Raw genomic sequence first — 14325 nt, forward strand, 5'->3', positions numbered from 1 at the left:
ATCCTGTCCAACCTATCATCCAACACCACCTAATCAACTAAACCATGCAACCAAGCATCCTGTCAAGCCTCGCCCTGAACACCCCCAGCGACAGCGACCCCACCACCTCCCCAGGCAGCCCATTCCAATGGGCAATCACTCTGTGTAGAACTTCCTCCTAACCTCCAGCCTAAACCTCCCCTGATGCAGCCTGAGACTGTGTCCTCTTGTTCTGGTGCTGGTTGCCTGGGAGAAGAGACCAACCTCTGCCTCACTACAACCTCCCTTCAGGTAGTTGTAGAGAGCAATAAGGTCACCCCTGAGTCTCCTCCTCTCCAGGCTAAGCACCCCCAGCTCCCTCAGTCTCTCCTCATTTTAATCAGACGTAAGGGGTAGTATTAGTGTTCATTGACTGCAGAAGGAATTATGGGAGGCTGTATATGATACCTGAAACTGGAATTTGCCCTGTGTGCCAAAATTGATGTTTGGTTCTGCTTCCACTTTTTCCCAGCGTTTTCAAGCACTGAAACTGATTGTAATCCGTAGGCCAAGGTCAAATAAAAACTGGATACTGATTTGGTCAGTTTGCTATCTTAACTATGGGTCTTTTCAGGTATGTGTTTAGGTTTTCTTCAAATACTGGAGGGGAACGTCATAGTAAGCAGGGGGGTGTTGTTTTTCCCTTACAAATCTTTGCAGAGTGCGAATACAAGCAGCAGATGCCAAGTACTTTAATCTTCTATTACTATTGCCTTCTTGTTTCACAGGACAGTCCAGGGCAGCCATGATACCTCCAAAACAGCCGAGGCAACCAAAGGGAGCTTTGGATGATGCCATTGCCTTTGGGGGACTAGTAGACCAGGCGACAATGAACAGCTTGCAGCCAACACCACCTCCACTGCCAAAGAAAACAATTCTGAGAGCCAACACAGAGCCGACTCCCAGAGATCTCCAGAAGCAGGCTCTGGAGAACAGCCTGTGCATCATGGCAAATCCCACCTATGACATCGACACCAACTGGGAAGCAAGCAGCGCCTGCTCTTCAGTCAGCCTGGAGCTCAAGATACTGGACAATGAGTCAGGAGATTCCTTGGACAGGCCTACAGAAAAAGTAAGGACAAACACCTCAGCAACTAACAGTGTTTCCAGCCTAACCACTATCAGTATTAAGGACCGGTGTTCCAATAGCATGGAGTCTCTCATGGGGCGACACGTCTCGCAGACTAAGCAGGGCAAAGGTGTCCAGAAGCCACAGAGGCAAGCACTTTATCGGGGAATTGAAAACCGAGAAGAGGTGGTGGGGAAAATCCGAAGCCTCCACGCTGATTCACTGAAGAAGCTGGCGCTTAAATGTGAAGATTTGTTCATGGCTGGACAAAAAGATCAGCTGCGCTTCGGGGTGGACAGTTGGTCGGATTTCAGGCTGACCAGTGACAAGCCATGCTGCGAGGCAGGCGATGCAGTTTACTACCCAGCTTCTTATGCGAAAGATCCTCTCAACAACTACGCAGTCAAGGTAAGATGGGCTTGAAAAACATCAACCCCTAGGCATCAGTGACACAATGTAGCAATACCCATAATCTGCAACGCACTCAGTAGTGATAAGTCCTGCAAAAGTGAGTGCATTCTGCTTGCAGTGCACCATGTGAAAAGCAGGATTCCCAAGCAGGCCCTCCCTTCTATCAAGAACCATGTGTGGTGTGCCTTATGAGCTATAGGAAAACAAAAGTCCAGCTTGTCACTGTTAGTTCTGTGGCCTTTTGCTAAACAAACAATTGATCTGTGTCCAGTTTGTTCTCCAGCTAACACATAAATGAGATTTACTGAATTTACTGCCAATATATTAATGAGTAGTTGGCTGCTATTTCACTAGATGCTGTTACTTAATGGACTTTTATATCAGTAATTCTGAGCACTGTATCTCTACAGTTCTCAATCCTTATCTGGTAGCACGATAGTGAGAAAGACAGCTGAGACTCACAGTTCTGACCTTGAGCAAATCATCAAACTTCTGACTCCTTGTTGAAATGGAGATAAGACATTTACTACCCAGCTCAGGTGTGGGAGGCACTACAGAGCATGCTGACATTCCCAGAAGGGTGGTGCTTTACCGTAACCAAATGTCTTTCCCACTCCTGTGTGATTGTTTACAAGGATGTGAAAAAATAAAAGGTAAGATTTGTGTGGCTGATACCTTCTTCAGAAACTTGAAAAGCCATCTTTTTTAAGGTAGATTTTTGGGCATAGCTGTTTATGTTCTTATAGTTATCAAGGACCTCTTCTTGAAATAAGATAGGTGTCTGCGGATGTCGTGCCCAAGATAGCTGAGAACCAGACCACGAATATGGCAATCTGCTCTGGGTTCAGAATCAACAGTCTGGCATTACTCAGTTTGGGGATTTTGGTTTTGCAGATGAATGTACCAAGGTACCATTACATTCTGGGGTATCACCAGCAAACAGTGCTCTCAGAAGCTCGGTGGTGAAAGAACACAACTTGTTCTGTTGGTGTGGATATAAAAGGAAACACGTTTTATTGGGGTGTGTTGTTTCAAACAGTTTTTGCTTCACTCTCACCTAATGCACTAGGAAACATCCTGTGCAAAAAAAAAGTTGCAGGAAGCCATGTGGAAATTATTTTAACTGAAATATTATAAAACCAGGAAGTCAGTCATGATCAGAAAACTACTTTTCCGAATGGAAAAATAGGAGTTTCTTTACTTGAAAAGCTGCCATAAAATTCCAGTCCCTGATGTATTTTCCTTTCACTAAGTGCAGTACCACATTCTAAGTAGCTGGTGGATCTGGGACAATATGGATATACCTTCCTCTGAAACCACAGTCTTATCAGTAATTCCAAATATGTAGTGGAAAAGTTGCACTAAATTAAAAGCAGCAGAGAGCACCAGCTTTTTGTACAGAGAGATACTTAGTGTCCCTGCACAGACTGAATGAGGTTGGGACATGGCAGGAATCCTTCTATTGAAAAAAAAAGGTGGGGGGATTAGTCAGCTTGAGTCATAAGACAAGGTGATTACTGTGTCAGTGACATCAACTACTTCCACTTTCAGTGTTAAACTCTAAAGGAAATTACTGTACAGTATCACAGACCAAAATATGTAAGTTGTGATTCAGCATCCACCCAGAACAATAAAGACATAGAAACCAGTAGGGTTGTGGCCTGCAGCATGTGTGTTCTAGCCACAGGCATCTCTTGCAATGCTGTTCAGGTAGCATAACAGGAATTGCAAAGGTACAAAAAGATCAAAAGGAGCAGTTAAAATTTATTGCTTTGATTGCTGCAGGGCAGCAGAAGTTCTTCTAGCAATAAAACCTTAGGATTTCTGCTAAGGTTCCTGTCCCACGTTTAAATAGAGCAATGCAGAAGTAAATAGCATTGGGCTGACATTGCCTGACGGTTTCCTAGCTGCAGCTAACAATTATTTTCCAATTCTAAGTTTGTCACAGTGTGCAAGGGTGGGTTTTGTGGTAATTCAGTCTTCCAGCAGAGCTCCTTGGCAGAAGTGTTAGCAAAGGTCATACCAAAACATCATGCTTCAGATCAAAACAAAGCTGTGCACATTAAACTTTGAGCCCAGCCCCAGTTCGGTCACGGCAGCGCAGAGTTCTGTATTTTGGCACATCGTTAAAAAGTCAAAGCTGTGTTCCAAGGCCGGATCAAGAAAATGAGGTCAATCAGAGATCAAACTGGCCTCCTTGGAAAACAAGGTTGTGCCAAGAACAACCTGTCAATTTGGGATTAGCAAGCTTTCATTCTATGCAGAATTTCATTCACAGTTGTCCCTCTGTGCAGTACAACAAAGTAGCCCAGATGGTGCAGTCTTTGTGATCTTCTGTCACTCTCATTTTCAGTACTTGTAAATTCATTTTCCACAATATTCATTGTACTTTAAGTTCAGTGACGCCCTGTAAAATGCATAGGACAGAGTGGAAATGAGATTCCCTGCTGCTAAAGTGGAAGTCAGCTGATGGCACAGTAGGCTACTGGATTCATAAAGGAAAAATAAAAGCTAATGCAGTTTTTAGAAGCTCTGAAACATTAAAATCTTGCTGCTTGGGGGGAGGGGGAAAGTGGAAATGGCAGAATGTGAAGAAACTTGTCCTGTCCCTATAAACATGAGAGAAGTTTAAGTTTATACAGATGCAAGAAAGAAAAGATAGATGATGCAGTGCATTCCACTGCAAAGGAAGATGGAAACTCCATTCCTTCCTGTTCGTATCTCTCCTTTTCTCTTATTCCTTTCTTGCACCATATGGAAGGGCTTTTTGACAACATTGCTTCATGTTTTAGAATAGAATAGAATTAACCACCTCTTTATCAGCTGTAGAAATAAGGTTTGCCAAGCCCTTATTAACAGTTTTCTTTCAGCTCTTATCACATACCATCTTAAGAGCTCAACTGATGGTGTTTCATTAAAGAAAATTGTAAATGACTGATGGATCCTGCTTTCTATTAGGGTTTTAGTCTCAGTATTTTCATCTTTTTCTTTTCCTCTGCTCAAAAATAGGAATTCTACACACTGTATAAGGAAAAGGCAACAGGATTTTCTTTTTTGTGTGTTTGTTGTTGGGAGGGGTTTTGTTGTTGGTTTTGGGGGTTGGGTGGTTTGGTTTTTTAAGAGCAGATGACAGGAATAGACACAAGCTTTAAATACCAGACAAAGAAAACTGGGCCATGTATTTACTCACAGTTTAACCATCACATTAACTGTCACAAACAGGAAAGAAGCTCCATATCCATTCCTCTAGCAATTCATCACCAAGCAATCTAAAACCCTTGCCAATGAGGCCATCAAATTTCACAATTTGCTTCCTAAATCTTTTCAAGTGTAAATAGAGACTTTGATTGTGTAACTTACTAAAACCATTTTGAAAATGTAAATCTTGGTCAGCCAGATGATAGGTTTAGGTCACAGTGGGGTTATTCTCATACAACATGCTAGGGTGAGCATTAATAGTATTAAACACTAGCATTCACTGCTCTGTTGCAAACTGGTAATATAAAATAGAGTTCTGAGTAGAAGCTCCAACTCAGAAAATGGTAAAATAAAAGAAGTTTGCCAGTAAATAAAATTTACAGTGTATAAACTGCCTTTGACCAGACCAATGAAAGAAATGTAGTTTGTCTCCACTGCTTCCAATATATTTTTGACAATATGTATTTTAATACAATGTTGGTAAATCAGCATCTGTATTCTACACTCTAAACCCCCAGGATTTATCTGGACTCATGCAGCTGTATTTCACAGCAAAATTCTGAAGAGCAGACAGACACTTAGAAGGGAACCTCAGATTACTACAGGTCTGGATTTTAGAAACTGTTTTATGAAGTCAGACAAATGTCCAGTTTATCATCGGAGCTGGTTTTGGGTGCTGCTTCCGAGCAGTCTGGTTTTCACTTCCGGTAACGAAGTATCTAGTGTGCAAATGGTAGTGTTTGTATAGTCAGCAATTTAATCAGCCTTAAATAACCCATCTGCTGCTTCCACTTCTCACTTCATGCTGTTTGTAAACAAAAAGCATGACGCAGAAAATTCATCAGATCTCAGCTCTCTTGTCTTTGCAGAGATTGTGTGCATATCCATATACCCATATCCTTCCTTGTATTCAGCAAGAGAAGTGTCCAAACCCACTATTGTTGGGCATTTGTGGGATTAGAGATTTTTAGGGTCTTCATTGGTTTTCTTCTTTCCAGCAGTATAAGGAGTTTTCATGAAAGCAGTCATTTTAGTATTGACTTTAATCATAAAACCATTTGGTCTTTAATTTCTGTTTTGTTGGTATGAAGATAGAAAAGCTTGTATTTAAGAAGTGACACTGGGGAATGTTTGGCTCTGCCATGGATTCAGACTTTATAGTGGACACTGCTTGGAAGGTTGTTGTGACCCACAGTAATAATGGAGTTAATGATATGACCTGTTCACCCTAGGAGGTGTTAGAAGGAACATTACATATAAAGCTCTGTTCCACCTCATGCCAGAAAGGTCTTAACTGGAATACTGCGTTCCTTACAGGGTGCCACTCTTCAGACAAGTGTAATGAGTGGGGAGAACCCAGAAAAGAGCAAAAAGAATCAGAGCGTTATGACTAAAGATAGGAGAAATGAGGGCTGGTTGGTTTTGGAAAGAAAGCAATTTCCCAGTTTACACTTCCCAAATGTAAAGATGGAAGTTCAAAGGGCAGGAATCTATATGTTTTAATATCAGCTGGAAGAAGTGCTATCAGTTTAATTTGGAGTAGCAGTAAGAACAAGAAAGGAGAGGACCGAGAAGAATAGCTGTCTTTTTGGGTGGTTTTAGTAGGTTGGAAAGACATTGCTTAGAAATGATCCAGCTGGCAGTCTATGGATTAGATTGGCCTTGCAGGCCAGTTCTGCTGGCTCAGAGGAAAAGGGAATGGGTACAAAGGCAGAGCTGAATGCCTTTTGGAGCACATGTGCATGGCCAGTCATTTTTACATTAGAAGAAAGCATTACCCCATCCACAGAGGCCGATGAAAACGCTTCTGCACTGTTACAATCCTAGGATTGCATCAGTTTCTGAAAATGCAGCTCTCAAATCTGTTTTGTTTGTGCATGGCAGTTACAAACAGGCAGTTTAAGCTATAGTGTGCCTGATACATAGGGAAATTTAAATGCCTGTAAAGCATGGAAATATACACAGTATCCCAGACAAGAGGACAATCAAAATACCGTCACTACTTGTGCCTGCTTTCATGTGACTGACAGTGCACTTTTCTGATTGGTGACCATAAATGACTAAATCTCACATGTAACTATGTTTCTTAAACACATAAAAGATTAAAAACATTTTCCTTTTTTTTCTTTAAGTGAAAAATCAGTTTCTATCTTATCCTACATTAAGTTCCTGAGAAAGAGAAAAATGAGAAGTGGGGAGAAAAGTCATTTTACATTTAGGGTTAGCATGAGATCTGGGCTTTCCTGGCTGTTGCGACTGTGTGGAACTAGTGCTTTTACATACCGTAGTTACCTGGCTTTCCTTGGCTAAGGGAAGCTGTGACTTCATCTGAAGAGAGATGTCTTCCCATTTTCTTTTCCTCTGAGCTTTGCAGTTAAGACCTGTTGGTGCATTACACCATCTGAGTACTTAGGATCTAACATACACTTAACCTTACACGCTTTGAACAATCTCACTGAAGTCAGTAGAAATAAGGTTAATATGCAAAAGTCAACATTCCTGAGTCTTGAAGACTGTAATTAAAATCAGCAGATGCCTCAGAACCAAGACCCCACTAGAGGTTGTCTAGTGAGTGTTGTGAGGTGTTTAAGGCTGTCAGTTGTTATGGCAGTGCAGACAATTAGTAAAATTAATTACTACGGTGGTAATCACAAAGATATTTCTGGACAGAAATTAAATATAGCTATACATGGCAAAAGAGAAATATATCCTTAGGATCTTGACAAATGATTGAAAGTAATTAAGGAACTATGTTCTAATGAGTCTCTATTGCTCACCTGAGCCACAGCACTTATCCTGCCAAGAGCCCCTACCATGCACAGACCATTCACTGCATACATGATGTGTTAACAGCACCAGCTCAGACAGAGATTTCCCTTTCCAATTGCCATGGGCAAGGAGCATGCATCCAGTCACTTAGATGACAAGGATTATACACCATGCAAACTCAGTCGTGTGTAATCATTTGATCATATCCTCAAACACTCTGTGTATGTTTCTTTGTATCCCCTATCACTCTTGATTATTTTTATCTTGTCCAAGCTTCACACAAAGCTGAGAGAAGAACACAAAATAAAATTATGTAGCTAAACAAGTAACTGTAATTAAGCCTCACTGTGCATTAACATGTAGCAGCTGCTGTTCTGACTAAAAGCACAATCTGCCTGAACTTTATTTTCCATTGAATAATATGTGAACAGGGAAAGCTGCCTGTACATAGTGGTCTGCAGTTGCTTATTACCCAATGGAACCTGCTTCTGGGCCTAAAATACTCCCACGGTCAGCTCAGGAGAAAATGTTTCAGTGTTCGTGTTTAGGGCTCGTCTGTGGATGACCAGCAGCAAAGTACATTGGGCTGGGGGGGTGGGGGGGGAAGTATATGTTCAGGCACCCGCCTTAACATGAGCCAGCAGTGTGCCCAGGTGGCCAAGAGGGCCAATGGCATCCTGGCCTGCATTAGGAATAGTGTGGCCAGCAGGAGCAGGGAGGTCATTGTGCCCCTGTACTCTGCATTGGTTAAGCCACACCTTGAGTACTGTGTCCAGTTCTGGGCCCCTCAGTTTAAGGACATTGAAACACTTGAAGGTGTCCAGAGAAGGGCAACAAGGCTGGGGAGAGGCCTTGAGCACAGCCCTGTGAGGAGAGGCTGAGGGAGCTGGGATTGTTTAGCCTGGAGAAGAGAAGGATCAGGGGTGACCTCATTGCCCTCTACAACTAACTGCAAGGTGGTTGTAGCCAGGAAGGGGTTGGTCTCTTCTCCCAGGCAACCAGCACCAGAACAAGGGGACACAGTCTCAAGCTGTGCCAGGGGAGGTTTAGACTCAAAGTGAGGAAAAAGTTCTTCACTGAGCGAGTCGTTCGCCATTGGAATGGGCTGCCCAGGGAGGTGGTGGAGTCACCGTCCCTGGAGGTGTTCAAGGGGAGATTGGACGTGGCACTTGGTGCCATGGTCTAGTCATGAGGTCTGTTGGGACAGGTTGGACTTGATGATCCTTGGGGTCTCTTCCAACCTTAGTTACACTGTGATACTGTGATATATAGCATTTAGAAACTGAAGTTCCATTTAGAATTTACATTATGTCTGTTTTGTTGATTTTCTTTGCCTAGATCTGTAAGAGCAAAGCTAAGGAATCCCAGCAGTATTATCACAGCCTCTCTATCCGGCAGAGTCTGGCAATCAACTTCAACATCCAGCAGGACTGTGGCCATTTCCTTGCGGAAGTGCCAGTTCGCCTCCTTCCATGGGAGGATGCTGATGCACCAGAGGTGGAAGAAGAGGAGCAGGAAGAAGAGGAGAAAGAGCCTGAGCAAAAGAACAGAGACACTCCTTCCAACACAGAGGCTACACAGAAAGACAGCTCAAGCAACCAAGGGACCATCAGCAAGCCACGCAGCCGTGTTGTGGTCATCACGCGGGAAGTCCCTTACTTAACTGTGGCTGATTTTGTGCGAGAATCCGCACCTCGCCATGCCAAAAGCCCAGATTTGTATGAAAGGCAGGTCTGTCTACTCCTGTTACAGCTCTGTTTGGGCCTGGAGCACCTGAAACCCTATCATATCACACACTGTGATCTACGGTTGGAGAACCTGTTGCTGGTTCATTCCAGACCAAGAGGCAGTCCTCTGAACTCTGAATCCACGGAACCCAGTCCAAACACTGCTTGCCCAGCCAGATTAATAGTGAGCAATTTCTCCCAGGCCAAGCAGAAGAGTCATATGGTGGATCCTGAGGTCCTTCGGGATCAGTCTCGCCTGGCTCCAGAAATCATCACTGCAACACAGTACAAAAAGTGTGATGAGTTCCAGACTGGCATCCTCATCTATGAAATGCTGCACTTACCCAATCCCTTTGATGAGAATCCAGAGCTGAAGGAGAAGGAATATACTCGTGCTGATCTCCCCAAGATTCCTTGTCGTTCCCTCTACTCTCAAGGGCTTCAACAACTTGCCAGCTGCCTGCTGAATCCAAACCCTTCAGAGAGAATCCTGATATCAGAAGCCAAGGGAATCCTGCAGTGTTTGCTTTGGGGTCCACGTGAGGACTTGTTCCACGCTCTAAGTACATCTTCCGACCCCTCACGGAGAGATGCTGTACTGCAGAACTGGCTGGATATTAAAAGGACACTGCTGATGATCAAGTTTGCAGAGAAGTCCTTGGACAGGGACTGTGGAGTTATTCTGGAAGACTGGCTTTGTTGTCAATATCTTGCTTTTGCCACTATAGACTCACTTCATCGCATTGTGAGAATCATGCAGCAGCACTAGTTTGTAGAGCCCATTGCTTTTAATGAAGCACACCCCACATCCACCCCAGTCCCCACTTCAGCCTCCCTTGGGGCTCACACTTTGTACAAGTGTTAAAAAATAGCCTAAGTGTCAAAGCCAGCAACTCTGAGCAAATATGTTCTAATTGGAGAAACTGCATCTTATACCCAATATGACAGAAACTTTACTTTTTTGCTGGGCCTGTTAGGGATTGATTAATACATGGCTGCATTTGGATCAGACAGGATGTGACTTGATTAACATCTGGCTGAAAAGGAGAGCAAACTTCAATACCACTATTTCTACCACTGCAGTAAACAAATTGCCCTCCTCTTCTGGGTAGTTTCTGTCATTTCCTTATGTAGCATTGATTAGTGAATAGCAGTGACCATAAGCAGAGATGGGTTAGGTTGCAAATGTGATATGAGTGGTCCACCATGCCACAGAACACTCAGATGCTTCCTTTCCACTTACCACACAAAATTTTCTCTCAGCTTAGTTCTTCAGAAGCAGGCCGGACTCCCCTTTCTTTTGGTCTCAACCAAACAGTCTGACTTTTCTCTCACACTTTATGCTTTGGGATTTTTTTCCCCCCACAGATGTGGTTATCCTACTGACTGCAGCAAGGTCAGTGGGCAGTAAGCATCTGTGGTTAGTCCTTTTCCCTCCTCCACTGCCTCAGACTCACTACCTGCCTATATCCCTTCTAACTACAGATGTGGGATTTCAATAATGCTGCCTTAATCAGACCATTACCCCAAACTTAAGACCTCTGCATTAAAAAGCAGAATCCTCACACTTTGTCCAGCCCATTTCCCAGTCTGGACTGATGATGTACTGTAGCTATAACCACATTTATACAAGAATATTACAAGATGTGGTGGGTAATTGAAATGCCCCTTCCATCACAAAGGGCACTAAATGACTTGAAATGGATAGGACACGTATAACCTTCTCTGACAATCACTGCTATGAATCAGGGATGAAAATAACAGCCACCTCTTCTGTTTTATTTTGGTCTTCTCTTGTCATGTGCTATATTGCAAAGCAGGACTGAAATTGGCTCTGCTGGTGTGTTGGCAGGAGATAGAAGTGTTCAGAGCTTGTCTGTGTGTAGGTAACAGGCCACATGGAGACACTTTTACTGAAGACATGGTTCTCTGAAGGTTAAAAACAAGGGGGGCAAAAACACTGTTGATTAATTATTGAGGGAGCTGTTAAGTTTGGCAGCCACAACTAACAGTATTGTGATCCATTTTTCCCACAGCAGTGTTTGGCTACGCTCTCCTGTGTGTGTAATTAGTGTTTTCTCATGTTGCTGCAGACAACACCCTAAAAGTTGAATGTTGCTCAAAGAGCATTGCAGGCAGTTTTGGACTAGAGCAGGAATTAGTGAGGATTAAAATGACAGAATTTTTCAAAACTCAGCCTGAAGAAGCTTCTTCAGTCTTAGAGGCTGCTGTTGACTTCCTTCTCTGCCCTAACGGCCTCTTCCAGTGGAACCTCTGCAGTTGTGCAGATGCTGTCGTTGCTCAGTATTGCTAGGCTCTGCGTTGTTTCCTGGGTCACTCTGAAGAACTGATCTGGATGCAGGGGAAAAAGTGACACCAGATACTCTGACCTGGGTGATGGAAAGCAGATAGCCCTAGTTATGAGCCTGTGCTTCTCTCCTATGGATCTATGTGCAATTCTTGTATGTATTTTTTAAAGCTGTACGTTACAGTGTTCAATTTACACACCAGCCTTTACGTGATGATAGACCTGCAGACCCTTCGTTACTTTCCTGGCACATAAATGCACAGATATCCACGTGTTCTTTTTATGGATTGATGTTTCATTTTAATTGCTAAAACTGTGAGGAATCAATTCACTTCAGCCTTGAAACAAATAGCCACTTTATTCAGCATATGCATGCTTGGACCAGATACACGGAAACTGAACAAACAGTCATGCAGGCTTGCAGTCAGCAAAACTAGCTCTGGATCCACACCGTAGACTTGGAGGGGTTAACATGTCTGCATTATTCTTCTCTGGCATCTATCAGAGCTAAGCTGCATAGTGTGTGGAAGCCTACATCGATTGTGCAGTAGTATAGACTGTCTTTGTGACCTTTCTAAAGATTTTTTTTTTTAACTTCTGATTATTATTCTTTTTGTTTGATTCACCTGTATCAGTGAAGGATCAGGCAAGGCTAAGGATAATATATTTTAATGTGATCTCTATTCTTTTTTTTTTCTTTCTCTTTTTGGCAAAAAGGTTAGAATGGTGGCATTGATGCAGTAGAAGAGGACAATGCATTAAAAGCCCAAGTGCAATGTATGTAGTTGAGGTACTCCCACTATGTCAGGAAAGAAAGTCTCTACACTGCTGCTAAGCAGCTCCTAGAAGAACCTTTACAAAGAACCACAAAACCGCTCAATGCAGCCCTGCTTGATCTGGACACAGGAGGGCAATGCTCTCACACCTTAAATACACTGAGCATGACAAGTCACCCACATGCTATCTGCTAGCTATTAGTCACAACGTGTTGAGCTACAAGTAGGGCTTCTTGTTCTCTGTGGTTTGGTTTTGTGTTCTGTAGTGCGCGTGTGCACGTAACTTCTCACCGAACTGATAGAGGCTGTACGAGCAGTTCTTGGACCATTTCCCATTGCAGTGGGCTCATTGCTTGAAGCCTATAGGTGTTTCTGTGTTTAAGGAGACACACGCTCTCAGTGTCACTTCCAGTCAACATGCAAAGCTGAATCTTGAATGTTTTACAACTGTGCGTGTTTAATGCAGCTGGTCTCAAGCCTTTATACCTCTTAGCAATGTAACTTCAGTTTGCATCTTTCGTGAAGAACCAATACTCATTTTAAAAGCTCTGCAGTATAATCAAGCATGGATAGATGTTCACTACCAATCTCTTTCTTGTGCAGCACTGGGTAAACCTTAGCAATTTGTAATGTTGTGTGTTGGGTTTTTTTCTTTAAAAAGAAAGAACGGTCGAAGTAGTTGAACACAATCTGGCCCGAGCTCTTCCTTGGAAAGCTTGAGGCTGGACTTTGCAACTCTGCCCATAACTGATGATTGTAACTCTTGTTTGTGGTAGTTCTCTATCCTGGCAACAGATTGTGCCACATAAGTATACAAGAATGTATGCATTAAACTGATTGTAAACTAATCCTAAGAATGCTACAGCATAATTGCTAAGCAAAAGGAAAAAAACCCGCTCTGTTTGTAACTGGGATCCTGTGTATGACAGGAACAACCCCCCTGGCTGTGCACATTACAATTTACTTGAATATGTGCACAGATCTTGAATTGTTTTTTTTAGCAATGTTGCACTTTCAGTTGAGCTCAAAAAATAGGAAGAGCTACAAATCTAAGATAACAGTATTGACTGTAAATATATATTTTTCTATTAATAAAAGCTGTCATTCAAATATTTTTAACATGAACTCTAAAGATTTTTCCAGTGGCAACTAATGTCTGGAAAAATCCAATGCTTGTTTGAGGAATTATGATGAGTGGTTTCTGATCCTATTAGAGCCATTAAAACCTCTCTAATATTACAGAGAGAGCACAGTGATTGGATTCACAACGTTTAGTGCCTTGTCAAAAAAACTAAAATGTAGCTGGTCAGTTGATGGAAATTTTATCCTTTTCATAATAGCCCTAGAAACAATACTGCTCATATGAAGATGCAAAAGACTTCACAAAATGAAATGCTGTATTTCATATGATACTGAGTTGATCAGTTCTGTGAACAAGTTGCTTTAAGTTGTTTCAGTACAGCGTAAACATGAAGTAGCAGAATTGTGGGCTTTCCAGTTAGGGATCTGCACAAGAATAAGAGTGGACGATAAGTCAATTGTCTGGACTGACCAGAGCATCAAAAGAAGCCTAATGATTTGACAATCTACTGCAGACAGCTTCTAAGAGATGAGGAATCTGATTAGTCTGGAACAAACGGTGAAGGTAAGACACGCTGCTCCTGCGTAGGTGGAATGTGCTGCACACCATACTCTGTGATGTGAAACACAAACCCCTCTCGAAACAGGAGTTCTAAGCAGCACCAGCTCCTGAGATACCATGGAAAATGGCTTGGGTTTGGATTTCTTAAATAAGAACTACTTAATCACTAATTGTTTTTCAAACTTCAGATCTGATGCAGTCCATATGCATAAACCAGGTGACTACAAAGGGAATTTGCTAATAAGAACTTGCCCACAACTTCTCAGGAATGAGGAAATTCAGAATTTTATTTAAGCCTCTGGAATGTCCAAATGTAGAAGCCTGGTCTCACTCCAATATTTAGACATGGTGACACCAGTAACTCAAGCTAGAATGTCGTGTTGCTGGCCCCCAGACAAGAAGTAACC

The 14325-nt window shown here is 42.6% G+C and overlaps 1 protein-coding gene across 3 annotated transcripts in view; it reads left to right on the forward strand.

Annotated features, from left to right (window-relative positions):
• PEAK1 (pseudopodium enriched atypical kinase 1) overlaps positions 1-13677 on the forward strand; it is a 135129-nt gene extending 121452 nt beyond the window's left edge. For all 3 annotated transcript variants that reach the window (XM_054169281.1, XM_054169283.1, XM_054169282.1), the window contains 2 exons: positions 747-1495; positions 8804-13677. In XM_054169281.1, the coding sequence (XP_054025256.1) occupies positions 747-1495; positions 8804-9961 (1907 nt within the window). In that variant the 3' untranslated portion in view covers positions 9962-13677. The remainder of the gene's footprint in view (positions 1-746; positions 1496-8803) is intronic.
• Positions 13678-14325: the final 648 nt, after the last annotated feature.

Source organism: Dryobates pubescens, chromosome 17, assembly GCF_014839835.1.
Source record: "Dryobates pubescens isolate bDryPub1 chromosome 17, bDryPub1.pri, whole genome shotgun sequence".
Classification (NCBI taxonomy): Eukaryota; Metazoa; Chordata; class Aves; order Piciformes; family Picidae; genus Dryobates; species Dryobates pubescens.